Source organism: Impatiens glandulifera, chromosome 2 (assembly GCF_907164915.1).
Source record: "Impatiens glandulifera chromosome 2, dImpGla2.1, whole genome shotgun sequence".
NCBI lineage: Eukaryota > Viridiplantae > Streptophyta > Magnoliopsida > Ericales > Balsaminaceae > Impatiens > Impatiens glandulifera.
The window spans coordinates 41,087,796-41,114,663 of NC_061863.1; the positions used below are offsets into that span (position 1 = coordinate 41,087,796).

General features: G+C 29.9%; 3 protein-coding genes across 3 annotated transcripts; all 3 read left to right on the plus strand.

Moving 5' to 3' along the window:
* The first annotated feature begins 9,430 nt into the window (after nucleotides 1-9,430).
* On the plus strand, nucleotides 9,431-15,094 carry LOC124927648 (nifU-like protein 4, mitochondrial). The gene is made up of 6 exons (XM_047468105.1): nucleotides 9,431-9,725; nucleotides 10,212-10,373; nucleotides 11,410-11,585; nucleotides 13,046-13,149; nucleotides 13,586-13,697; nucleotides 14,827-15,094. The coding sequence occupies exons 1-6, from the start codon at nucleotides 9,518-9,520 to the stop codon at nucleotides 14,884-14,886; spliced, it is 822 nt and encodes a 273-aa protein (XP_047324061.1). The 5' UTR covers nucleotides 9,431-9,517; the 3' UTR covers nucleotides 14,887-15,094.
* Nucleotides 15,095-17,297: 2,203 nt separating this feature from the next.
* Nucleotides 17,298-22,817, plus strand: LOC124925585. Its single transcript, XM_047465627.1, has 4 exons — nucleotides 17,298-17,824; nucleotides 19,596-20,334; nucleotides 21,203-21,572; nucleotides 22,218-22,817. Exons 1-4 carry the CDS (start codon nucleotides 17,530-17,532, stop codon nucleotides 22,266-22,268), a joined length of 1,455 nt encoding a protein of 484 aa, XP_047321583.1. The 5' UTR covers nucleotides 17,298-17,529; the 3' UTR covers nucleotides 22,269-22,817.
* Nucleotides 22,818-24,804: 1,987 nt separating this feature from the next.
* LOC124926377 lies at nucleotides 24,805-26,348 on the plus strand. The gene is made up of 2 exons (XM_047466586.1): nucleotides 24,805-25,228; nucleotides 25,704-26,348. Exons 1-2 carry the CDS (start codon nucleotides 24,866-24,868, stop codon nucleotides 26,190-26,192), a joined length of 852 nt encoding a protein of 283 aa, XP_047322542.1. The 5' UTR covers nucleotides 24,805-24,865; the 3' UTR covers nucleotides 26,193-26,348.
* Nucleotides 26,349-26,868: the final 520 nt, after the last annotated feature.

Genomic DNA, 26,868 nt, shown 5'->3' on the forward strand with positions numbered 1-26,868 from the left:
GAGCTCGACTCGATTAAGTATTTATTAGCTCGACTCGAACTCGAGCTCGAACGAGCTTATAAATTTGAGCTCGAGTTCGACTCCACTATATTACCCAAAAACTCGACTCTACTCGAAAGTTTGAACCAAAATTTAATTATATATAATAGATTATTTTTTTATATTTTTTTTATATTTTTTTATATTATATATATTATATACTTTTATTATATATAATATATTAACGTTTTTTTTATCTTTTTCAATATTAAATACAATATATTCATTATTACATCCTTTGTATTTACTTTTATTATATATATATTAATATATTTCTTTATCTTTTTTAATATTATATAACATATTAGTTATTATATCCCTAATATTTATTTTTATTATATATAATATATTAATCTTTATTTATTTATTTCAATATTATTTATAATATACTTTTATTATTTATATAATATATTAACATTTTTTTATCATAAATCTCTAATATTATTTGTTGATTTTTTTTCTATCCTCAATCAATTTGAAAATCAGTGTTTTTTATATTTATTCAACTCTATCTATATAAACATAAGTTTCTCCTAATACATGAAGAAATTATCTAAAAACAAAAATAATAACTATAAAATAAGTTAAAACAAATTTTATTACCAATAGGATTTTGTAAATTAATGAGATATGAAGATTAAAAAAAATAATAATAACTAAAAAATAAGAAGAAGAATAGCTAAAGAAGAAGAAGAGATAAGAGTTATTGAAGAAGAGTAACTTGAAGAAGAGTAACTTGAAGAAGAGTAACTTGAAGAAAGTAACTTGAAGAAGAGTAACTAATGAAGAAGATGAAGAGTAACTGATGAAAAAGAAGAGATGAGAGTGATGAAAAGACGCAGAGTTGATGAAGAAGAGTGACAGTAGAATATTGATGAAGAAGAAGAGATGAAGAGTGACGGTAGAATATGATAAATGAACTATATATTAGAAATTAGGGTTTTACTTTAAGGATTATGGGCTTTCATATTGGGCTTTGAAGAGAGAGGTAAATAAAAAAAATATTGTGTAAAATTTTAATATTAAATAAATAAAAAATATTTAATTATTTTGAGGCTCAAAAAATCTCTACAAGCCATCGAGCAAGCTTTATATGGGCTCGAGTTCGACTCGAATAATAAACGAGTCGGCTCGAGCTCGACTCGAACTCGGTCAAAGTCAAGCTCAAGTCGAGCTTTGACTTGACTCATTTGCAGCCCTAGGTTGAAGATGACCTCACTCTATAATATATGTCATATGTGCTTATCATATTTATTCACATTTTATAAAAGTTTCTCTCTCTTATCATAATTACATGTCCATAATTACTAATTTATCTCCCCTATTATAATTATTTTTTATGTTTTTTAATTAATTTTTATTTTATTTATCCCTCGTATAAATAAATTTGTTTATTCGTTAATTTTATATAAATATATATTATCTTATTAATAATTTTATATTTATATATTTAATATTAAATATTTATATATATAAATATTATATAAATAATAATAATAATTCTCAAATTCTCTTGTAATAATTACTAGTTTATCTCTTTTTCTATAATTACTAATTTTTTCCATTAATTTTATATAATATAAGCTTATATTTAATATTAAAATATTTATTTATTTTATATATAAATATTTATAATATACATAATAATTTTTAATATAATTTTTTAAATTTACAATAAAATTATAAAAAAAAATTCTTAAATGATTAGCTTGCTTTGCTGAGGAATAGAGTTGGTGGACAGACTCCCAACCTGGACAGAGCGATTTGAAAGAGCAGAGATTGGAGATTGCCACTACGCGGTACACGGAACACCAACCCAATCTCGACTTAGACCAAATCACTTTCCTTTATCTCAGTTGCTTGCAGTTAGATAGTTATCCGATCATCCAAGTATGGGAATAGTACCCCAAAGCCCTTCTAAAAGAAATTCCAACGCCCGGTCGCTAACCTATCTTTTTGAGTCCATTCTTCTCTTATATTTATAATATATTTTTTCTAATTAATTTTCATTTATAATATATGTTTAGTGATTTATTAAATTTTTTGAACATTAAATATATATTATTATTATTTTTATTTATATTTTATCCGTAATCGATAGTACATGATCTTCTTAGTTATACTATGATGGATGTATATGTAGATTATTCGTACATACAAATAAATTCATAAAAGTTTATTTAAAAAAAATATTATATATATATATATATATATATATATATAAGTTCCTCAAAGTCGCTCTCTTCCTATATCTATATCCTGAAAGAGTTCATATTCTCAATTCTTTGCACTAGTAAAAAAATCATTAATAGTAACCAAAAATAGTAACCGTTTGTTCAGCGGTTGATATTAAAGGTGTAATATCAACCGTTTTAAAAACCGTTAATATAAAGGGGGTCAATATCAACCGTTCTTAAAAACGGTTTATATTAACTCATGTATATTAACGGAATTTTAAAACGGTTGATATTGACTCCACTCTATATCAACAGTTTCAAAAACCGTTGATATAAAGGGGTTAATATCAACCGCTCTTAAAACGGTTGATATTAACTCATCTATATTAACGGAATTTTAAAATGGTTGATATTGACCCACTCTATATTAAGAGTTTTAAAAACCGTTGATATTAACCACATCTATATCAACCACTTTAAAAACCGTTGATATTGACCAAATCTATATTAACCATTTTAAAAACCGTTGATATAAAGGGGGAAATATCAACAGGTATTATAAGACTTATCCTGATATATATTTTGTTATATTATATTTTATTATTGCCACAAAATGTTTGAATAAATTTTATTCTTAGTAAAAAAGAAATTATTCAATATTTTTATTAAAAGTTGTTATGAGAATTTATTTGTAATTTTTGAGTTATTTTTATTTATTTTATATGGAGGAATAAAAGTGAGATAAGATAAAAAAAAAATATACAAATGTTTTTTTAGGGAAAGTAAAAATAAAAATATTAACAAAATTTATAGTTTATGAAAAATATAAATATTAATAAATTTTAGTATTTAATAAGAATAAAAAAATACTATTAAAAAAGGAGAATTAAAATTTAAGATTTAAAGAAAAAAAATTAATAAGTAGAGAGAAACTAGGAAAGATATATAATTATATATTTTATTAAATTTAAAATATAATTAATAATTATTTATATAAATATATATGAATTTATTAATAATTAATTATATGAATTATATATATAATATAAATATTAAATAATAATAATAATAAGTAAAAAAAATAAAATTTTATGACAATATATTTTAAATTTAAAAACATAATATAATTTCATATTTTATGTAATAAAATATATATATATATATATATATATATATATAATTAAATTTGAAATATTCATATTTATTTAATAAAATAAACATATAAAATATTTAAAATTTAAAATTTTTATATAAATTAATTTGATTTTTTATTTAATAGAGTAAATATATATAATATTACCATTTTAAAAATAGTTGATATTAAATATTTTTTAATATTTTGAATTTAATAATTTATATTTATATATAATATTTAATAGTTAATATATATATATATATAAATAATATTTAAGTAATTAAATTTGTTAAATATAATATATATATATATATAATTAAAATAAATAAATAAAATATCATTAAAATCGTGGGTTGTTATACAAAATAATTAATTCTCCATTATCTAATAACTTCTCATTAACCTCGATAACTTCTTCTCCCCTCAATCACCTCTCTCCCTACAACCTTTATTTTTATGACTTCCATTACTTATTCTCTCATCAATCTCTCTCTCATCCCTCAATCCTCAATCCTATGCTCTCAAATCCCACAGACAACTCTCCTCCTTCAAATCAATACTCTTAATTCCTTTCTCATTTGCCTTATTGCATTGTATAATCAGGTTTTTGAGATACACTAAGAAGTTGTTAAATAGATTAAACAGATTCCTCCAACAATGTTTATATTATTAACTTTAATTTTAATTATTTATGTTGTAATGTCTTTATATGTAGGTATACTAAATTTGGACGGAATTAATTATAAAAAAGAGGAGGTAGTTAATTATAAAGAAAATGAGGTTTATGCTGAAGGAAGAAGAAATAGATGATAGAAGATGAAGATCAAGGAGGAAGAGATAGAAGATGAAGTTCAAGGAAGAAAAAATAGATGATAGAAGATGAAGATCAAGGAAGAAGAGATAGAAGATGAAGTTCAAGGAAGAAGAAATAGATGATAGAAGATGAAGATGAATTATTTTTTATTTTATTTTTTGTATTATGATTTTTTTTATTTAAATGTAGTATTTGTATGTAATGTAATTAAATTATTTTAATGTTAATTTTGGAATTATATTTTCAAATTATCTTGTCATTTGAAATTTTGTATAAAATAATTAAATTTATTTTAAAGTGATTTTTAATTAAATAATTGAAATGTTTTTTTTATAAATTCGGAATAAAAAATGTCAACAACCATTATAATTAAGAAATTACAACCACTTTTATAGTTCTTAATAACAACCGCCTACAAAATGGTTAATACTGAGTAATGACAACATTTTTTAAAACGGTTGATATTGCTTAATAACAATTGCATGTAAAACGGTTGATATTTCTTAATAACAACCGCTCACAAAACGGTTGTTATTGAGTAATAACAACCGCCCCAAAATGGTTGATATTTCATGTTTGAGCAATGCCTACGGAGGCTCTAGTAACGGATGTCAACCGCTTTTTGAGCTGTTGTTATTACTCAATACTAACCATTTTTTATTTAATAACAACAATAAAAACCGTTGATATTGACCTTTTTTTTACTAGTGTTGCTCTCTTTCTTTAGTTTTCTGAAAATCTGAGTTCTCTCAAATCCTACCATCTCAAGCAATGCATATACCGGGGCGGAGCCAAAATGAAAAATTACCTGGGGCTGACTCCAACTTGCATCTCAGATTTAACTTTCTATGTTCCGCTTTTTTTCAATAAAATTTCCACGATTATTAGAAGATGGAAACTCGTCATGCCCTCTCAATGCACACGCTTGCAAAGTGAGTCACCGAGTGATTTCAATAGTTGCTGTAAACCGTAATCTGTTATTTTGTTTTTCATCTGAAGACTGTGCATTTAGTATTTTGTCAATATGACAAGGATATTCATTAGATTATCAAGATATTAACCTGCCCTATTATGTGGTGAAATATTATATCCTATATGCATAACAAAAGAGCATTTATCCTCATCATTAACTCACTTTCAATATTTGAATTCATCTATTGTAAATGTAGGTTTGGGGGGTTGCTTATGTTAAAACAAGAAACATGGGAAACAAAAAGCAGCATTTTTAAAGGAGAGTATTCTAACCAAGTAAATTTCTTAAACCAATGACTTTGGAACCATCGATTTTGATTTTCAAATTTGGTTGGCGGGTACTCATCCTTAATAGGTTGATATGACCCAATCTTGATATAAGTTCGTCTAATTTCATCTCTTTGATTAAAAGGATATTTCCATATCGGAATACGTAATGTTGGATCAAGTTTAAGAGAACTTACATCAACATCAATTCTAGGAGATTTGTTAAGTTCTTGAGTAGAGATATCAAATTCTTTGTTTTAACTTGTTTATTAATATTAATTTATATTTTCTTATAAATTTTTGAAATAGTTTAAAATTAAGAAATATAAAACATTATTATTATTTTAATTTTTATATTTTACTCTTATAAATAATTTGTATTATTAATTATATTGAAATAAATAAAAAATAATGTATAATTATTATATAAATATAATTTTAAAATAAATAATATTATTATATGATTTACAAAATTTTATATATAAATAAATCTTATTTATATATTATTATAAAATAAAATATAATAAGTTAAAGGTGAGGCCAGGGTTTGATCACCTAACCTCATATTCACATTTCAATAATGTAGTCAACTGGGCTAAGACTCACATGTGAAACAAATATATAAAAAAAATTCTTTTAGGACTTTAATTTAGGTGGGGCTGGAGCCCACCCTAGCCCATGGGTGACTCCGCCCCTGTGCATATACAATCCGATGAACAAGAAAGAAGAATCGTCTTCAATGCTTGTTCAATAGAACAAAGAATAGGGATAAGGTAACGCAATTTCATTACGATTTTCTTGAACTCGCGACTCGTCCACAAGAGAGAGATTTCATTGGTGATTGCTTGCTGCTGCTACAATTCAGCGGGTTCTATTCTATCATCTTCTCAATAAAGCCAGGTATATTTATTACTTTATGGCTATGATATGATGAGCTTAATGATGTAATTGCATAATAAATTGTAATCTAAGGATAAACTCTAAGTGATCTACTTTCTTTTCACGTTTTTTACACGTTTTAATACGTTTTCACGTTTTTCACACATTACAACACGTTTTTCACGTTTTTCACACGTTTTTCACGTTTTTCACACATTATTCACACGTTTTCACACTTTTTAACACGTTTTTCACGTCTTTCACGTTTTTCACACGTTTTAACACGTTTTTCACGTTTTTCACGTTTTCACACATTTTCACACATTTTCACACGTTTTTCACGTTTTCACGTTTTTCACACGTTTTTCAGGTTTTCATGTTTTTCACATTTTTCAAACGTTTTTCACGTTTTTCACATGTTTTTCACGTTTTTCACACGTTTTTCACGTTTTCACACGTTTTTTACACGTTTTCACACGTTTTCACGTTTTTTACACGTTTTAATACGTTTTCACGTTTTCACACATTACAACACGTTTATCATGTTTTCACACGTTTTTTACACATTATTCACATGTTTTTCGCGTTTTCACGTTTTTCACACGTTTTAACACGTTTTTCACGTTTTACACGTTTTTCACGTTTTTCACACGTTTTAACATGTTTTTCACGTTCTCAAACGTTTTCACGTTTTTTACACATTTTAACACGTTTTCACACGTTTTTCACGTTTTTCACACGTTTTTCACGTTTTCACGTTTTTCACACGTTTTAACATGTTTTTCACGTTTTTCACGTGTTAAACGTGTTAAAACGTGTTAAACGTGTTAAATGTGTTAAAAATGTGTCAAACGTGTCAAAAACGTAAAAAACATGTGAAACGTGTCAACGTGTTAAAAACGTTTTAAACGTGTTAAAAACATGAAAACGTGTGAAAAACGTGTTAAACGTTCCAAACATGTGAAAAACGTGTTAAACATGCCAAAACGTGAAAAACGTGTTAAACGTGTCAAAAATGTGGTAAACGTGTCAAAAACGTAAAAAAAGTGTTAAATGTGTTAAAAACGCGAAAACATGTTAAATGTGTCAAAAACGTAAAAAAAATGTGTTAAATATGTCAAAAACGTGAAAACGTGTTAAACGTGTCAAAAACGTGTTAAACATGTGAAAAACTTGTTAAACGTGCCAAAACGTGTTAAACGTGTCAAAAATGTGGTAAACGTGTCAAAAACGTAAAAAAAATGTGTTAAATGTGTAAAAAACGTGAAAACGTGTTAAACGTGTCAAAAACGTGTTAAATATGTGAAAAACTTGTTAAACGTGCCAAAACGTGAAAAACGTGTAAAACGTGTCAAAAATGTGGTAAATGTGTCAAAAACGTAAAAAAAAACGTGTTAAATGTGTCAAAAACGTGAAAACGCGTTAAACATGTCAAAAACGTAACAAAATGTGTTACATGTGTCAAAAACGTGAAAACGTGTTAAACGCGTTAAAAACGTGTTAAATATGTGAAAAACTTGTTAAACGTGCCAAAACGTGCAAAATGTGCCAAAACATAAAAAACGTGTCAAACGTGTTAAACGTGAAAATCATGTTAAACGTGTCAAAAACGTGTTAAACGTGTCAAAGACGTGAAAAACGTGTTAAATGTGTCAAAAACGTGTTAAACATGTCAAGGACGTGAAAAACGTGTTAAATGTGTCAAAACGTGTTAAACGTGCCAAAAACGTGTTAAACGTGTTAAAAACGTGAAAATCATGTTAAACGTGTCAAAAACGTGTTAAACGTGTCAAGAACGTGAAAAACATGTTAAATGTGTCAAAAACGTGTTAAACGTGCCAAAAACGTATTAAATGTGCCAAAAACGTGTTAAACGTGCCAAAATATGAAAATATGTTAAACGTGTTAAAAACGTGTAAAACGTGTTTAATGTGTGAAAAACGTGTTAAACATGTCAAAAAATGAAAAACGTGTTAATTTGGAATTACAATTCCGACCTAAAAAGATAGGAATTGAGAACTATCAAATTACACTATATTGAATTCCATTGGAATTCTAATTCCAATTCCAATTCTTAATATTAAAGTGTCTAACAAACATAAGAATTGGAATTGAACCTCCAATTCCAATTCCAATGCCAATTCCAGGGCTATCAAACACACCCTAAGTGATATACTTTCTTTTAATAAATTGCAATATAATATCTCTTCATGAAATGAGCTTAAATTTCGCCAAAATTGTAATTTAACATTATAGTGTGAATTTAACTGTAAATAACGTAGCTAGTTATTTAAATAGTTGTATTTAGAGGTGTTCATCGGTTCGGTTTTCGGGTTATTTAAGTTTTCGGTTCGGGTTTTTCGAAAAAAAAATTTCAGTAAATTTGAAAACCGAACCGATTTGAATAAATTTGAATTTGGTTTATTCGAATTCGGTGAATTCGAATCCGATCGAATATTCGGTTTAGACCAAATATTGAACATTACCTACCCATAAGATAAAAAAATATTAAAATGAGTTAACAAAATAATAATTTGTTAAAGAGATCTTTATCTACTTAAATTACATAAAAATATTATAAATCATGCAAATTAAACTTAGTGAGTCGACACAACTATATATTCAGCAATTGAACGACGAAAATAAAACAGTGTCGACGACGACAATATATGACGGTTGAGAGGTATGGACAACTAGAGAAAGGGAAAAATAATAAGGAATAATAGATTTAATATAAGGATCTAGTATGAGTTATATGATAATTTAATATATAATATATAATAAAAATGAATTCGGTTATCGCTTTGATTTTCGAGTTGAAACCAAACCGAAAATCGCATTTGAATTCGAATCGGTTTAGATTTCGATTTGAAAACCGAAAATATAATTCGAATTCGGTTTATTCAAATTTGGTGAATTCAAATTCGGTTTATTCAAATTTGGTGAATTCAAATTCGATCGGATATTCGATTTAGACCAAATATTAATCGAACCAAACTTTATCCGGATGTAATTATGAATTTTCATTAATGTCAGTCCGTTCGGTTTCACCCGATTTTATCCCGACCTAATCGGGTCGGAGTCTACTGAATTTTGTCAAACAAATGAACAAACCCACGATTATTACAACATGAATGCTTCTCCCCTAAAATATTTTCATTGTAAAGCCGGGAAAACCAGCGAGGAAACTAACCTTCTAGAGTAAAAGAGAATCTCAGAAGAAGGAAGGAGGTGATGATGAAGGGTATTGGAAAGGTAATTAGTTCGGCTATTATCAACAAGACCTTTTGCAATCGAATCGGCACTCGTTATGCTTCCACCCGCCTCTTATTCTTCTCTTCATCGGCTATATTGCCTTCACAAATCCATCCAGAGCTTGCTAATCTCACGCCGTCTACATCAAGTTCATCATTCCCCCGCTCAAAATTAGGACTTTTTACAGGTTGGTTGTTCTACCCATTTTCTCATTTTTAAGGGATTTTTAACACAAGTTAGGGAAGACCATTTTCCTTTTTTTAGACCAAGATCGATTATAGACTTAAAGAAATAGTCTTGAAAGACTTTATTGTATTCTGTATGTAAAGAAGTTAAAGAACTCAAGAACAGATTGGATGAATCGGGTTTTGTACTATTTTCTGAATCAATGAATGTTGTTGGTTTGTATGATGTTTATAAAGCTTAAAGATAACTATATATCTAATCCTTATAGGAAAAGTATTTGATTTCTTGTTTTTCTTTTGGTTTGATAAAATATTGGTTGAAGGTTTGTTGACTGCATTTGATTTCTTGTTTTTCTTTTCCTACAAGTTAAAAATATCATGCTTTTGTTGAAACACAATGAATTCTAATATGTATTACTCAAGTTTATGTTATTGAATATTGCAAACTGTGTCTTGAAATAAACTTATGGCAATTCCACTTTTTATAGGACAGAGGAGAACCATGTTTATCCAAACGCAGTCCACTCCTAATCCTTCATCACTAATGTTCTACCCTGGTAAACAAGTTATGGAAATAGGAAGTGCCGACTTTCCAAATGCTCGCTCAGCTATGAATTCACCACTAGCAAAGTCCCTGTATGGCATTGATGGTTAATCTCTTCTCCCGCTTCAAAAACTTATATTTCTGTGATCTTATATTGAAGTATTTGGAACTAATGCAAAAGAACAGGAAGTGTTACCATTCTTCACCATGTCTTGAGAATTATTATTGTTTCTGTTAAACTATGTTCATGCACAGTAAGTAGTTTATGTGCTCTGGAAAAATCTTGAACTAACTTCCAAGTATTATGCAATAAATGAAACTAATGACAAAGAATATATCAGAATTGTCAGTTCAAAGGGAAGTTGTCTACTATTTCGGTCAGTTAAATGAATCCAGGCAGGTCACCATGGGTTATTTGTTGCATTCAGCTTTTGGCTAATATCATATTCAGTCTTATGCTTTTTCTTTGTATAGTATAGTTAGAACAACTCTATATCCATTTGTGAACATGGAAGAACTTCAAGTGCATCCTTGGGGGCAATAACAAGGGATAAATCAAGATAACAAGCTAGACTTTAATCATCTCACTGATAGCATTAGTTGGGTTATTTTACCAGGATTCCATGTTTAGTTGTTCTTGTATGTACATGATTGGGTTCCCGTAATCCTTTTGAAAAGTGTTACTCAAATTTACTACAGATGTGATTGGAAATGCCAAAATATGTGTAGCCTAGTTGGTTTCTAGTTACAGACTAATCTTGAATTGTGGCTTCTTACGTACAACCAGACGTTTCAAAGGAAAGAAAAAAATTTGAGGAAGGAAGAAAAAAGACACTGAAATCTAGGTCAGAGCATCCCCAATGATCTATAGACATTAAAGCATAACAAAACACACACAAAAACACTAAAAAAAAGTGTCCATTGTAGCAGTAAGACGCTTCAAATGGCACCTCAAACAAGCACTAGAAACCATGGGGAACATGCAACCATTACTCATCTTTTATTCTTTGATTAAGTGTCTTAACTATTTATTTTAAATATATGTGGAGTTCTTCTTTTGGATTATCTCTTAAATGCATCACCAATCTTATTTTTTATTGTAAATTAGATTGATCTAACCAAGTGGAATTTGTTTTGTTTAGGGATTTCCCGTGTTTTCTTTGGATCAGACTTTGTGACTGTAACGAAATCAGATGATGTTGAATGGGATCTCTTGAAACCTGAAATATTTGCTGCAATAATGGACTTCTATTCTTCTGGTAAACCGTTATTTCTTGATGCAAGCACTGCAGCTGCCATGGACACTGCAATCAATGAAGTATGTGTTCTTACCAAGTTTTACTTAATTCATTTTATTGTTTAGCAGATGCAGATGAAAAAAAACTCATAATTTTTTAATTAGTTGAGCTATTGCAAACTAGTTGATTACCATCTTGTTGCCGCTTTTGGCAGTCTAGGGTGGCCAGCCTATTTGAAAACACTTTGTTTCTGTATCTGGTTCCAGATCTAGAATTCACCATTAAATTTCTAAACATTTGTCTTACTAAATGTATTTTCAATTGTGATCTCATCGAGAAAGCTGACAAAAAAGTGTTTCCAAGTGAAAATGTTTCTTTGACCTAGATTAATGACCCCCTTTATGCATGTCAGAGACCTAATGTACAAGTTAAAGATCTCAACTATCCTTGTAGCATAGTTTGACGACCACGTTAGGAATTAAATAGTAGGGAAGAGTTAGTGGCATATTAGTAAAAAGGGTAGATGACAATTTATTATAAGTAAGAAGAATTGAGACATTTAAATGGATGTATGAAATATTTGTAGTAACAGTTGTTGAGTAATGAAAATGAATCTCTTTTCTCTTGTCTCCTCGCCTCTCTCTTCTCTGTTTTATGCTCCCCTTTCTCTCCCTAACCCTAAATTCATTTTGATTCGTAATAAATCAAAGCATGTGTTATTAAGCCACTATTGTTATGTTAATTGCTTGTATATAGAAGATTTCACTAAGTTCTCTATCTGTTTCCTACACTTAGGCGGTGTTTGATAACAACTCTATCACTAAATCTAATTGAGTAAGTGCTTATTTGAAGTAAGTTCATTTGATAGTTGTTATTAAAACTCACTTGATTATCTATATTCAACTCAAATTAGCTTAAAACAATAAGCTAGAATATTCAGCTTAATTCAGTAATCTATGGATCAGATGTTTAACTCGGTAATCTAGTTAGAGTGTTCTAAAGACAACTTTAGCCTCTTAAATTAATCAAATTATGTCACTATAAGGGTAAAATAGTCTTTAATTACTTTCCGACATTATCTGCATATTTGATCAAATCAATTTACATATCAAGTAGTTAAAACCCAGATATTTTTCATTTGGTTTCATTCTACACTTAATCTTTAATTTTATCAAGTAGTCTATTGTTTGTGGTTTGGAAGCTAATATGGGATTTTATACATTGTAAGTTATATAGCTACCAAACTACAAACTCCATGCATTACTATTTTTTTTTTCTTGGGAAAGCTAGACAGACCCTAGCTTTGTTGAAAATACCAACTGAGTTTCAAACAACTGAAATACAGAACAACAAACAATTGAATTACAAACTCAATTGTTTAATCTGTGCCTAAAGAAGCAACGATGATATCAGAAGGAATAATTTGATTTCTAGCTAATTGAAGCAGTTACTGTTTCTTTTTGTTTTTGTTTTTACTTGTGGTGGATATATATGAGTATGGAATATGGAATCTAATCTTTGAAGCTTGAGTTGAGTGCAGGAGGATTCAGAAATTGTTGCTATGATTAAAGAGCTGTTGGAGACTCGGATCCGGCCAGCAGTACAAGATGATGGTGGAGATATTGAGTACCGAGGATTTGATCCGTATGTTTGATATTGATATCACTCCATGTGTCCTATATTATGTGACATAAGTCCCAATTTTTAATATTTCTAAGATACAACACTTATCATATTGCAAATTGAATCAACTACTTTTTTTTAACATAAGTTTACTTTCTACTAAAATTTACGGCCTTGTTTTGACTTGCATATATATTTAATTACCATTCTAAGGCTGCCCCATTTGGAAACACACCCGGATACGTTTCCAAAAATAGGAATGTTGAAAACTAAATTTAGTTTGAGATATATTCAGATTTTTGTATTTTGTTTCTGTATCTGGAAATAGATCCAGAAACAATAAGTGTTTGAGGCCATAGTGGCATCTTTGCATAAACTACTATTATTGAGGGAATATTTAAGTTAAATTATGAAATAATCCATATCAATCTTATGTTTCCATCTTTTGCCCCTTTAGAGACACGGGAATAGTCAAGCTAAGAATGCAAGGAGCTTGTAGTGGCTGTCCAAGCTCATCTGTTACTCTGAAATCTGGGATTGAAAACATGCTAATGCACTATGTCCCTGAGGTAATCATTAATATTTCATTAAATTTTCTGTTAACTATAGTTATCTGATACTGTCCAACTGCATTGGAACACAAATTTGGTTGATGATTTCGGAAATGATGAGGCAGCCAAAGTGCTAAGATCTATTCGCAAGTTGCTTTGGTTTCTCAAGCAACTGTAATCTTTGACTTGACTTTCTTTTTTCCCATAAAACACCAAAAACATAATTCAACTAAGTTATCTGTTACTATTTGTTTCCAGATTGTAGGTTTAGATGATGAATCATAATATTTAGGAGATTGGAAAGGAGAATTTGAATTGAGAATCTAAGCGATAAAGATGGGAGATGCCAATATTGTTTTCTTCACAATCTGATACAACAGATTGTGAGCTGGAAAAACTAACAGGCCAAATCTATTACACTATTAAAGCTGAGGGACTTGCTGTTTCTTCTAACAGCCGGTCTTTCTAGAAGATAAATTTGGACCAACCTTATCATTGTATCACCATTGTTGGATCTGGTTAAACCCTTAGAACCCAGCCTAGCTGTAACGTCATAACCCTGTTTCCAAGGTTTTAAGAGTTATATATTACAAATGCTCTTCATATTCATGTTGGACAATCTTTTATAGCATCCCGAGTCGGATAGGATTAGTGTGAACTTTCTCATTGCTTATGCCTTACCCTCTACTTTTCCTGGCTTCTCATGTTATGTCTGCCTGTTCCTATATTTGTTTTTTATTGTTTGGAATTGTTGGAGTTTCATTTAGGTATATGGGCAAATATATGCATGTTTTGGTCAAAACTCAAAAGCCACCATCATATCTTCCTTTGATTTACTCCCATTCATATTATAGACCAAATCATTATTTTAGACCTTTATATTTATCAAAATGTCTTGAATATGTATGATATGGTATGAGAAAGTCGCATCATCCATGGGGAACATTACTAGTTAAAACAAGTGATGACATTGTTTGCTATAAGTTACACAAATAGAAACTCCAAACTGAACGCTATACCAAACTAAAAAGAATTCCGCCAAATCTCATCTGTGAAGACTCAATTGTCTTCTCACTGTTCCATCGATCTCAAAAGTGGTCTGGTTCACGAGAATATGGGTTCCTTCACGTTTTCAGTTATTGTGCAGGTAAAATGCGTGGAACAGGAAATGGACGATGAAGATGAAGAAGCAAGCTTACCTGGTTAAGTATTCTATGGAGTTTTTGTTTTGTAATGTTTGTTTGAGAGAGCATTTTGTCAAACCAACTAAAGCTATAGTAATAAGTAATATTGCTGGCATTGATAAACTCATTTATTATTCGTCGTATAATAAAATTATTTATCTTGATGTTAATCAAACATTGACGTCTTATATTGGATATGTTTGTTTAACGTTAAGTATAGTTAAAGTAGCACTTTTGTATTAAAAAAGTTGTTTTTCGGACATATTGCAATTACATTACTTGTATTAAAATGTAACAACAGTTTTTCTATAATCATAATAAATATGAATAATTATTATTGTTTTTGATTATTTATTTGATATTGGTAGTCGGTAGGGATGAAAATAAATGATTAAAATTTGATACTTGCGGGCATTCCACACATGAGTAATTCAAAACCGATTTGGTCAGGTGAAGAGAGGGTTGGGTCAGGGTTAAAGAGTAAATTGAAATACCCGGGATGAATATTTGTTGATAAGGACACAAAATTTCATACCCGTCCATACATAAAAATAATTTGTGTATATATTAAAATTATCCTTATGGAAGATTTGTAACTTTTCTTTTTTTAGTGTCACTTCTCTCTCATTTTAAATTTAGCCATTTTATTTATTTTTTAATTGATAAACTATATCAAAGGTAAGATTATTGATAGAAAAATTAGAAAATCTGATATTTTTGGGGATTTTCATTGAATACAAGGTTTGTCACAATTTAGGTTTTTTTTTTGGAATTTTGTCAAAAAAAAATAATAAAAAAAACTTTGTTTAATGAAAATATAGGTTATTTGATTTTTTTTAATGTTAAATTATTATACTATTTTTTTGTATTTAAAAGTTTTAAATATAAAATTATGATGTTTAGTATTTTGAGTGATAAAATAAGTGATTATAATTAAAATTAGAGTGATATAAAGAGAATTTATAAAAAAAATTGGGTAAAGTATAAAAAAAAATAAAAATAACCCAAGGCCTTGTTCTTATTCAGGTTTTTCAAATAACCCAACAAAATTAATTATCACATCACTCCATCTCTCATCTATCAAATCAATTAGTTCATTAACCAAAATACTAAAATACCTTTTATTTTAAATTATTATTATTTATTTTATTTATATATATAAATAGTCTTTTTACCAAAAAAAAACATCATCATTTTTTCAAAATCATCACTTATAATCATTATTTTCTCCCTCTAAGTTATTTAAATAACCTGTAATGAACAAGGTCAATGGACGAATCTATGTAGGGGCTCGGGTGGGCTGAAGTCACCCCAATTTTTTTTTTTAATTTTTTTATTTTACGGTATAAATATGACATTACCCTAAATTTCTTAAAAAAAAATTAATATAATTCATTGATTTTTTATCTAATTATTAAAAAATGGTAAAATTTTACTTTTATATACTTGTTTTTTTTCAAAATTTTCTCGTTATTATTTTAAGCCAACTATAATTTTTTTTCAAATCCACCCTAGTTCGAAATTCTGGGTCCATCCCTAACAAGACCCAAGATCAAACTAGGGTTTTGTTCAGATTGATGTTTTGAAAAACCTAGAGAGAAAAAAAAATAATGATTGATGATGATTTTAAAGAGGTGATGATTATTTTTGATAAAAATACTTAAAGGGTATTAATATATATGAATAAAATAAAAAATAATAATTTAAAATAGAAGGTATTTTAGTATTTTGGTTAATAAAATGAGTGATTTAATTGTTAAGAAGTTATTTATTAGAAAATTGATTTTAAATAAAATTTTTAAAAAACCAAAAAGAAAACAAAGCCTAAGAAGTTAAATTTAATACTTTAATAACATTATTAAGATATTTAATTAATTAAACTAAATTATTTTTATTAAATTAAATATAAAATTATTCTATACTATTATATTCAAATAATTCAAGGCCTTGTTCGAATTCAGTTTTTTTTAAAAACTTAGAGGGAGAAAATAAATAATAATTGGTGATAATTTTGAGAAGGTGATAATTATTTTTAGTAAAAAAACTCAAAAGTTATTAATATATATAAATAAAATAAAAAATAATAATTTAAAATATAAAATATTTTAGTATTCTAATTAATGAAATGAGTGATAAAATTATTAAGAATTTATTAATTTAAAAATTAATTTTAATTGAGTGTTTGTAAAATCCAAATAAAAGAAGCATAAAGTAGATGTTCCTTACTTTATGATTAAATTATGAATAGAAATAAATTAATTTTAATTATAAAAAATAAATATTAAATAAAAAACATATATTTACATTTTTTCTAAGAGAGATTGGTTTGGTCGGTCCCACATTGCGACAAGACAAAGAGAATCATACTACATCATTATCGCTGGTGAAAGACACGTGACACAAGAAATAAAAAAAAAAAAAAAAAGTGTTCGCGCGTCCATCATCAAACCCTCTCTCTAGCTACCTTCTTCTTCTTCTTCCCCTATGATGCCCTAATCCCTCTTTTTATCAAAATCTTGAAATTCCTTACTTGAATCGTATGTTTCCATCATGAGATGAGATTCACTCAACTCCTCCAATCTACCTTTCTTTTCTCCCAACACCCACCAACCTTTTCGTCTTCTTAATGTTCTCTTTACATTCAAAAAAACCCTAGAACCCACACCATGGAGGGCTCGCCGGAGGATCTAGGTGCCCCGCCTGATTCCTGGGAAGTGGCGGACCTCGATGCCAGCATGAGCAGATTGTTGCTCTCTTCTTCTTCCTCCTCCAACAAAAAGGAATCTTCTCCAAACCCATCTTTGTCTTCATTCGATTCCGCTTCTCTTGAACTCTCCGATGTTTCGCCTTCTTCTACTGTTCCAACTGATAATAAATCCAAGGGTGTTTCAGAAGATTTGATCAATTCAGTCGATCAGTTTCTCCGCGAAGCTTTGCAAAACCCTCGGGAGAGGCTTTCAGGTCAGCTCATTACGCCTTTTCTCAACTTTTTAATCTTCTTGAGCTTGGTTTTCTGATATGTCTAGCTGATCTTGGTACGGGTTTCTTGCTTCAAGTGCTGGTTCAATGTAATTAGTTTTTCACTGTTAGTTTCACAATTCCTCATCAATAATTTTGCATAATATTTTCTTGAAATTCCCGGGACCAATGAAGTAGCTAAAACAACCCAAGTTAGTTCCCAAAGGATTGCTTTGATTGGGGATTATTTAAATAACCAACTGGTTATTTCCAAAATGTCCTTATTAGGTGGGTAAAATGATAAAACAATGTCCTAAATGGTTATAATAAAAATAAAGTAAGGATTCTGTTGTTGATTTTAGTGATGTTATGGTAAGAGTGGATAGTCATTTATTTGGAAATACCTCACATCAAACATGGCCTTCACTTTTAAATTTAACTATTTGTTAAGTCCAGTAGGAACAATTCTGTCACCAGAGTTATGCTTCCTATGCTTCATCTCACTTTCTATCAACCAATATTTCCTTCTTCAAGCTGTTGAACCTTACCAGAAAAAAAATATTAGTGGGTTTCTTTGTTGATGCCATGTGAAAGATTTGAAAACTGTAAGTGTTTTTTTCTCAAATGTTTCATGAATGAGTAGTGGAGTAATCTTTGATTATTTGGGAAACAGAAGGTTACTTCAGAAAATTAAATTATATGCATATTTGATTGAATTTTAAAACATTTCTTCCTAACTAAACATGTCTGTACAAGTCCATGGAATGAATTTGTAACTTAACCTTCTAACAATTTTCATCTCGTAATGTCCACTATATTCTTTTGAAATGATTTAGTGTTATTCTGGGACAGAACATTTGCATGTCTCATCACCCTTAATCCAATTTTATTCTAACAAAGCCACAACTATTGTTAAAAGCACATAACTATGTTTCAAATATCAGTTGATCATGAAATAGTTTCATTCTTTAAAAAAATAAATCAGCTGATCATAGAATTTTATTAACATGGAATTGAGGTGTAGTATTGAAATAAAAGATATGATATATCCCACGGATTATGATATTAGAATCACATCTTATAATATAAGATAATTATGATATGATTGAAGATAATGTTATGTGATAGATTTAATCAATACATACATAGTACTACCTTGTAGTATAGAGATACAATTTGTTATTCTCAATCTGTTTTCTGCAAGTTGTATTAATTGGCCACCATCAATTCCAGTATCGCACGCTCATAAAACCCAAATAACTTTATTTGTCTTATTCTAGTTTTTGAAGTAGCACTTGTATTACATAGAATTTGGTATCTAATTGCAGATATTCACATGTTAACAAAAGTGTATACTATACTAAAAGAGAAGAGATATTTTGTAAACACTACTAATTTAGTGCACATTTTTTAGATCCCATTGATCAATGTAAATTGAGTAACAATAACCCAAGACATGGTCTTGTGATTGGAGTTAGTTCCTAAATAAAAGGTTCAAAGTTTTAAATGAGAAATTGTGACATGTGTAAACATTCTAAATATTCTTGTCTTTCCTCTCCATTACCAGCCTCATTTGTGCTCATTGTGCCATTGTGGTTCTCTTGATACCCCATATTCATTTTTATCATGTTCGCAATTTTGTTTATCTTTTTAACAATTCTTGTGATTTGTGTATGCCGTCTATGATTAAATATATGACATTCCTTTTGATATGTCTGCTGCTTAAGAAGTTTATGTTCGACATACTTCTAAAACTCTTTTGTTAATTGTCCAGTCCTGAGGATGGAACAAGATGTTGAGAAGTTCATGCAGGATCATACTCAACAGCAAATGGAATTCCCTCAACTTCCAACCTCTTATTTGCGTTTAGCTGCTCATAGGGTGGCACAACACTACTTCTTGCAGTCAATGGTTTTACTTGACAATAATCTACCTGATAGTGCTGCTTCCAGGATTATTGTACGAAAGACTTCAGAGTCTCGATTTCCTTTGATCCGTCTTGCGGACATCCCTGTACATTTACCAACCGAAGAAGGGGATGTTGTCAAAGTTGCTATAAAACAGAGATCACAGAAGTGGTCACAAGTTAATAGTTCAAACTCAAATTCCATGAAAGGCAATAGTTCAAAAAGTGTGGAGGAAAGAAAAGAGGATTACAACCGGGCTCGCGCACGGATTTTTAGTTCCAGCAGTTCTAATGGAGGAAGTAGTGTGAGAACAGAGATTGAACAAAAGCCACGAGATAATCTCCACTACGGTTCATCCGGATTAGCTAAGGTAGATGCAAAACCTGTTCCTGTGAGAGTTGATAATAGTGGCTGGGAACCTGTTCCCGCGAGAGTTGATAATAGCGGATGGGATTATGTTGATTCTTCAGCTAGTCGTAGTAGATTAGGTAGAAATTGGACAGAAAATGATCAAGTTGGTAGGTCTAATCCGAACAATAGGGTTGCTATTTTCCGGGACCGTGAAACTGAACGCAGAGATCCTGATTATGATCGCAATTATGATAGGTACGACTTTTCTCTCTCCCTTTCTCATCATTTTCAAATAGGGTTGTGATTCATGCATGTCAAAATATTGCAGCGTATTTGTAACATGTTTGAATATTCTCACCTAAAGATGGATTGAATCATAGATTTTGCAGGTATAGAACATGTTTGATCTAGGGTTATTTGAATAACCAAGTGGCTATTTCCAAATAACCTTGTTATTTGAGCTTATTTGGGTAAAAAGACATTGTGGGAATACATATATAATGAAATAATAGCTTTTTTTTTAGTTTGTAAATAGAGGTTATTTTGGTTGATGATTTGAATGATGTAATTGATGAGTATATTGTTGATTGAATAGTGTTCATTTGAAATTACTCTCAAATGAAGCACATTAAACAAGGCCCTAGTGTGCTTACTGCTTTTTTTTTTATCAGATTTGTCTTCTGGATCTTATTACTCCTACACGTACATTATCAATTGATTATACTCTTTACTGTTCCTACACGGTGACACTTTTTTGCTCTTCCTACAGCAAGCATTTTTTTTCTTGTCAATTGCTTGAATTGGTTAAGGTTTTTCTGATAACTACATGTCATATGATATATAGATGACATATTTTTCCAATTTTGATCGACATATTTGCATCTAGTTTTGAAATAAAATCATGTTAATAGTCTTCTTTTATAAGAACAAATGTATTTTTGTTAGAGTAGGAAATTCATGTATAATTTTCCTTTTTCCCTATTTAATTATGTCATGTTGGAAATTGGTGGTAAACATACAAGGAGATGTGCCAATTACAAGGGCATGACCTGTGATTTCATACTTGCTATCTGATTGAGTCTTATTTTTGGAGGTGTGAAGTATTAATTATTTTCTTCTCTAGATATATGCAAAGATTTGATCCTGGATTTGGCTTCAGTGGTGGGCCATACATCATACAACCAATGTATGCACCTGCATTGAACTACAATACTGAGTTCCCACAGTTGGGTTCGGTTAGACCTGTAGTATCTAGTGAACAACCACCACAACCACTCCAACAGCACTTACCCGTGCCATGGGTTGCTGCACCATCAACCCATGGTGGAATGACTTATGGTCATCCAGATGCTCTCGTGCCTCCATTTAGTCCCAATCACGTTGGCCCGAGGTCCGCTTCTGCTTTATATTTGCATTCAACACAATATCCTTGCCACCAACGTATTGGAATGCCATTTGTCCTTCCTCATGAGCAAGTTCAACCATTTTCACAGGTATATGTGCTCTCTTTTCTCCTCTTCTTGCAGAGATTCTCACAGTTGTTGTTTTTTATGCAAATGAGGGCATATGTGGAGTTATCTTTCTTTCCTCCTTGCTTATCAATCTAATGGCTTATTTTCTACGTACACTATATAATAAATTACACTCTTGTTTAATTGAGTGCTTAATATTACACTAACTTTACATAATTTTCTTTAAGCTTCTACATATTGCACTGCATAATAAGCTTAATAATAGACTTGAGCTTGTTATTATATGCTAATAAGTTTTCTGTATGCTGAATTCACTATATAATTTGAACATTCATTGATATCGAATACAGATCCAGTTTCTAATTATGTAAAACTAATTCCATAAAGTTTATTATTATTTTTTTTCATTAAAAGTTATACATGTCATATTATTCGTCTCATTTTCAAATGACTAAATTACCTTGTAGACGATTTTTGTCCTTCTACATGTCTCCACACCCCACCAAAGAAAAATTAGGTATTGGAAAACCTCTTGCAATGGCATAGTTAAAACTAAAAAGTCTCAAGTGTTAGTTTTGGTTGAAATGGAAGAATTATAGAGTGTATTAAAAATTTCTGCTTTCGAATTATGGAGGACTTTGTATTTATTTATTATATCTTTTTCAGTCTCATCAGCAACAACCTGATGCAAGTTTTGGATTGGCCCGGCCCCGTTAAGGGGCACGGGCTGTGCCTGCACCACCCGCCAAGCCATATATGAGTTAAGTCTACGGTGGTGTGCAGGCATCAAAACCCCGAGATGGGTTGGGGATGTGAAATGTCCTAATGATGTCTCCATGCATCTATCTCGGTTGGAAATGGAATTAAAACGAGGGCTCGATGAAGGGAGAAGAATGAAGTTAAGGAGAAAGATATAATCCATCTGAGCCAAAGAAGCATGAATATTTGTCGGGTGAAGGTATGCGCGTTCCACCCCTTGATAGCTCTCGATTCTGTAAAATGACGCTTTTTTTTTGTTTTTTGTTTTTTGTTTTTTGTTTTTAATCTCTCTCACTTGGCTGTTCCGATTTCCTGTGGGGATTTGATTATTTAGAAGCATCCAAGAAAGAAACATTAGTAGTGTTTATGTTTATTACAAGACTGATACTGAATGACTGGTTCTCCTTAGCTTTATATTTTGCTTTTTTTTTGGTTTGTTTTGGTTTTGGAATGTGCAGGAACAGAAATGAAATATATTTGATATGGCAATCCATGTTCTTTTCGTCTTCTTATATATGCAGGTACTTTGCAAAAACAATTTGGTGATTGATTGTGTATTTGTTATTTATGTTTCTGTCTTCTTATATTAAAATCAGATGTTTCGAAGGTGTGATTTTTTTAATAGTAATGATATGGAGTGGGAAAATTTTTGACAACAATGTGTAGGGAAAAATGTGTAGGGAATGATACTGTCACATTTTAAGTGGATTGAAAATTAATGAAAATAAGTTAATTTTCAGATTTTCAATCCAATAAGATAGTAACACATCATTTCTTATCGATTCTTGTGAGATTTTTTCGTTCAATATCATTTCTCATTTTTTAAATAGGATAAAATATAATAAACTTTCAACTATTACTCAAATCATGCCTTTTATTATTGTTTTTTTTTTCTTTTGAGAAAGGGTTGTATAAGATTTCCCAACTTAATGTATTTATTTTGTTTTTGTTTAGAGAAATGTTATTATAATTATAATTTCATGATAGATTGAAAATTTAATAAGAAATATAATTTTTTTCATTCTAATTATAGGATGATATATCATTATTGTCAACTTTCTTCTCTTATTAGTCTAAGAATCTACTATTTCTCATTTAGTTATTTGAAAAAACATGAGTTATATCTCATTCTAGAGACTTTTTAACATAACTATTTTATTTTATTTTATAATAAAAGTTTATTTTTATCTAAACAATTTTTAGTAGATTATTAAAAAAATATTATTTTTATAAAATATTTTAATTATAAACACTCAAGTACAAATTCTATATACACATTAAAGAAATCCTATATAAACAAAATGTATACAATGCTAATAATAAAATTGGTAAATCACATTTTTGATAATTTGACTTCCTTACATAGATTACTTTCATTTTACATCAAAATATAACTTGAGTATTTTATATAAATTATATTATTTGAATAAAAAAAGAAAAAATCATTCATACAAAACTAATTATTGTTAAGAAAATAGCTTAAAAGATACCATCACAGTAATTATTAAGCAAAAACACTTAAAAAAACTAAAATAATTTTGTTTTATTTTTTACCTTTAATATGTTTGCTAAGCACCTACTATTATATATCAAAAGAATAAAGTTACCCACATCTACAATAATTGTTCATTATTTTTTTATAAAAATATTCTAAAATATTTTTAGAAAGATAAAAGTCATTACAAAATCATCAATTTGAAAGTTATGATAAAACAAATAAAAATAATAATTGGAAAATTGTTCACGAATTTGATATATGTATGTATATATATATCATTGGTTATGTTTGGAGCTGAGTTTTAAGGAACAAATTAAATTTTTTAATATATACATATTTTAAAATATATTTTATTTAAATCAATACTCAATATAATATTTATAAAAATATATTTTTTTTACTGAGCATTGAGGGAGGATTTGAGCCGATGACCCTAAAAATAGGGTAAAATGCGGAGAGTGAGGGTGGATAATTTAAATAGCGCTCGTAACCCTCTTTTTTTTAATAACAATTGTACTCTTGCGTAACGCAACTCTAGTTACGTGACGCAATCGATTTTTTTTTTTCGTCTCGCGATTGCGTGACGCAACTGGGGTTGCGTGACGCGATTGCGTAACGCAACTGGGGTTACGTGACGCGATTGCGTAACGCAACTGAAGTATTTTCGTCCAAAAAATTTCATAATTAAATTTTTTTGAAAAATAAAAAATTGCGTCACGCAACCTCAGGTTGCGTGATGTAACTGGGCATTTTCGTCCAAAAACAGTAAAAGGGGTCATCAGCGCTATTTAAATTATCCACCCTCACTTTCCGCATTTCACCCTATTTTTAGGGTCATCTGCTCAAATTTCCCGGTTGAGGGCCCATGAATTATTTTTTATTTATTTTTTTATTTTTTAATAAATGTATAATTTGTATCTGTATTTAAAAGTATAAGTATGGATAATCTTTTTGAAAAATATCTTGCCCAAGTTGAGGGCTAAAAGATGTTGATGACAAAAGAGAAGGGATTTGGGGTTTATCTTTGAAACAATGGTAGTATCTATCTCGTTCCTCAATGGGGATCACTCACCTGCTTCACTATTCTACTTTTACTGGTTCAATCACTGCGGCTCAAAGATCATACCACTCCTCTTTCTTCTCCATTTCAAGAATCCCCGACAATACCCACATCCACAACCCTAACAGATTATTCTCAACAATTTCTCGTTTTCATTCCCCCAGTCATGGCGGCGACGGAGGCCCACGTAGGGATTCTAACACTGACCCAAGTATTGGACTTGGGAACGAAGGCGGCGATGAGTTTGAGCCCAGGGTCTGGTGGTCGAATGCTGCCGAGGATGAGGATGAAGATGAAGATGATGAATTACAAGGTTTTGGGGTTCTAGAAGAGGCGATTAACGTTGGTTTGGTTTTTAAGGTATGGATACCTTCTTACCGATTATCATTTCCTTTAATATGTGTGCCATGGCCTTTTGATTAAGAATTAAGTGGTTAGATTCAAGAAATTATTTAGATTTCTTGACAAGATATTCAACAAGTTTAACTTGAAATTCTCTGCTGCATCAAGTTTATTTTCAGAGCAGGTTTAATATGTGAACTGGGTATATGACTATTTCCATGGGAAGTAGAAAAGTAGAATGCCTCAGTAGAACTACTTATGGCTTCTGTTCTGTAGATCTTTTGACATGGCTCCAACTCTAGCCATGGGTAGAAAGGAGTATAGGGAAATCATAGAAAAATATGGAATCTAACTAAATGTGAGGCTCTCGGGGCGATAGAGTTCAATTGTATTCACACTAAGTTTTTATTAATCTTCATACGTCGTGATTTATATCCACAACGTTCCAATTTATTACAGTTTTGGAAATTCTTACAGTTTTAGTGTGTGATAGGTATTGAAAGCCTTTGGATGGATGATTCCAGCCATCCTCATGTGGATATTAGTAGGAAATGTACCAAATACTTTCTTCATGGCATTGGCAATTCCAATAGCTCAGTCAGCAGTTGACCTAATGACAAATCAAAACCGAAGAACAAAGAAGCGTGCTAGAGCCTCAAACAGGACTAGAATGGCCAAGAAAAGAAGAGATGAAGATGGAATAGGAAGAGAACGTCGCCAAACCTCCAAAACTTCCAATAATTCCTCGAAGAAAACAAGTAAAGATGTTGCAGATAGTTTTGGAGGGTGGGATGAGCTCGACAATAATAATAATAAAAGGGTTGTCTTCCCTAAAAGTACATTGAGAGTGATGGGAAATGCGGCAAAGGAAGAGGGTGAAAGAAGGTTGAGCAAAAGAGTGACAAGTAGAGAAAAACCACTTATGGTGAGACTGCTAATTGCTGCATTTCCATTCCTTGGAACTTGGATGAAGGTAATGTAGCATTAGATTGGTCTTTGTATAATATATAGAATGAGAACAAGTTGTATACTAACTATTACCATTTAAAATTTGTTTCTGTTAAGAAGTCCAAACAAATGGGTACATTTATTTGTTTAATAGCTGAGATTATGGAATCGATCATCTGTCTTTGCATCATTTACAGACTTACAATGTTTATTATACATTATAATGCATCGATTTGGATATCTTCTTTTAAACTATCAAGGGGGATTGAGACTGGGCCGACTTGCCTATGAAGATCGATTTTTTGGTTTGTTGGTGAGAAGGGAGATCGAGATAGAGATGGTTGCTCTTGTCAGTTTTGGTGTGCTGGGTGAGAAGGAAGATCGAAAATAGTTGCTTTTGTCAATTGTAAAGTTAGGAACACCAAAGTAAGTTTTTGGGAGGTCATATAGTTGTTACTATCGTGGAAAATATGTTCTATGTTGAAACAAATATCAATTTTAATCATAGACATTATAACATTGCATTTAATCTATTAAAGATAGCTTAAAAGTGATAAAAATTGTGTTTAAAAATCACTTTTAAGGCTTTAAATAAATAGAAGTTGATGTAGATTTGATTTTTTACGTTAAAAATAACAAAATAAAATAAATATGACATACATTTGCTATTTAAATTTGTTATCATATATTTAACATTAATATATGATAGA

What these genes read in the sequence shown, in the direction of transcription:
- LOC124927648 (XM_047468105.1), top strand. Translation starts at nt 9,518, where the DNA reads ATGATGAAGGGTATTGGAAAGGTAATTAGTTCGGCTATTATCAACAAG. An exon ending in TGGACACTGCAATCAATGAA is followed by an intron (nt 11,586 to 13,045) that starts GTATGTGTTCTT and finishes AGTTGAGTGCAG; the next exon opens with GAGGATTCAGAAATTGTTGC. An exon ending in TAATGCACTATGTCCCTGAG is followed by an intron (nt 13,698 to 14,826) that starts GTAATCATTAAT and finishes GTTATTGTGCAG; the next exon opens with GTAAAATGCGTGGAACAGGA.
- LOC124925585 (XM_047465627.1), top strand. Translation starts at nt 17,530, where the DNA reads ATGGAGGGCTCGCCGGAGGATCTAGGTGCCCCGCCTGATTCCTGGGAA. An exon ending in CCCTCGGGAGAGGCTTTCAG is followed by an intron (nt 17,825 to 19,595) that starts GTCAGCTCATTA and finishes TTAATTGTCCAG; the next exon opens with TCCTGAGGATGGAACAAGAT. An exon ending in AAGTTCAACCATTTTCACAG is followed by an intron (nt 21,573 to 22,217) that starts GTATATGTGCTC and finishes TATCTTTTTCAG; the next exon opens with TCTCATCAGCAACAACCTGA.
- LOC124926377 (XM_047466586.1), top strand. Translation starts at nt 24,866, where the DNA reads ATGGGGATCACTCACCTGCTTCACTATTCTACTTTTACTGGTTCAATC. An exon ending in ACGTTGGTTTGGTTTTTAAG is followed by an intron (nt 25,229 to 25,703) that starts GTATGGATACCT and finishes AGTGTGTGATAG; the next exon opens with GTATTGAAAGCCTTTGGATG.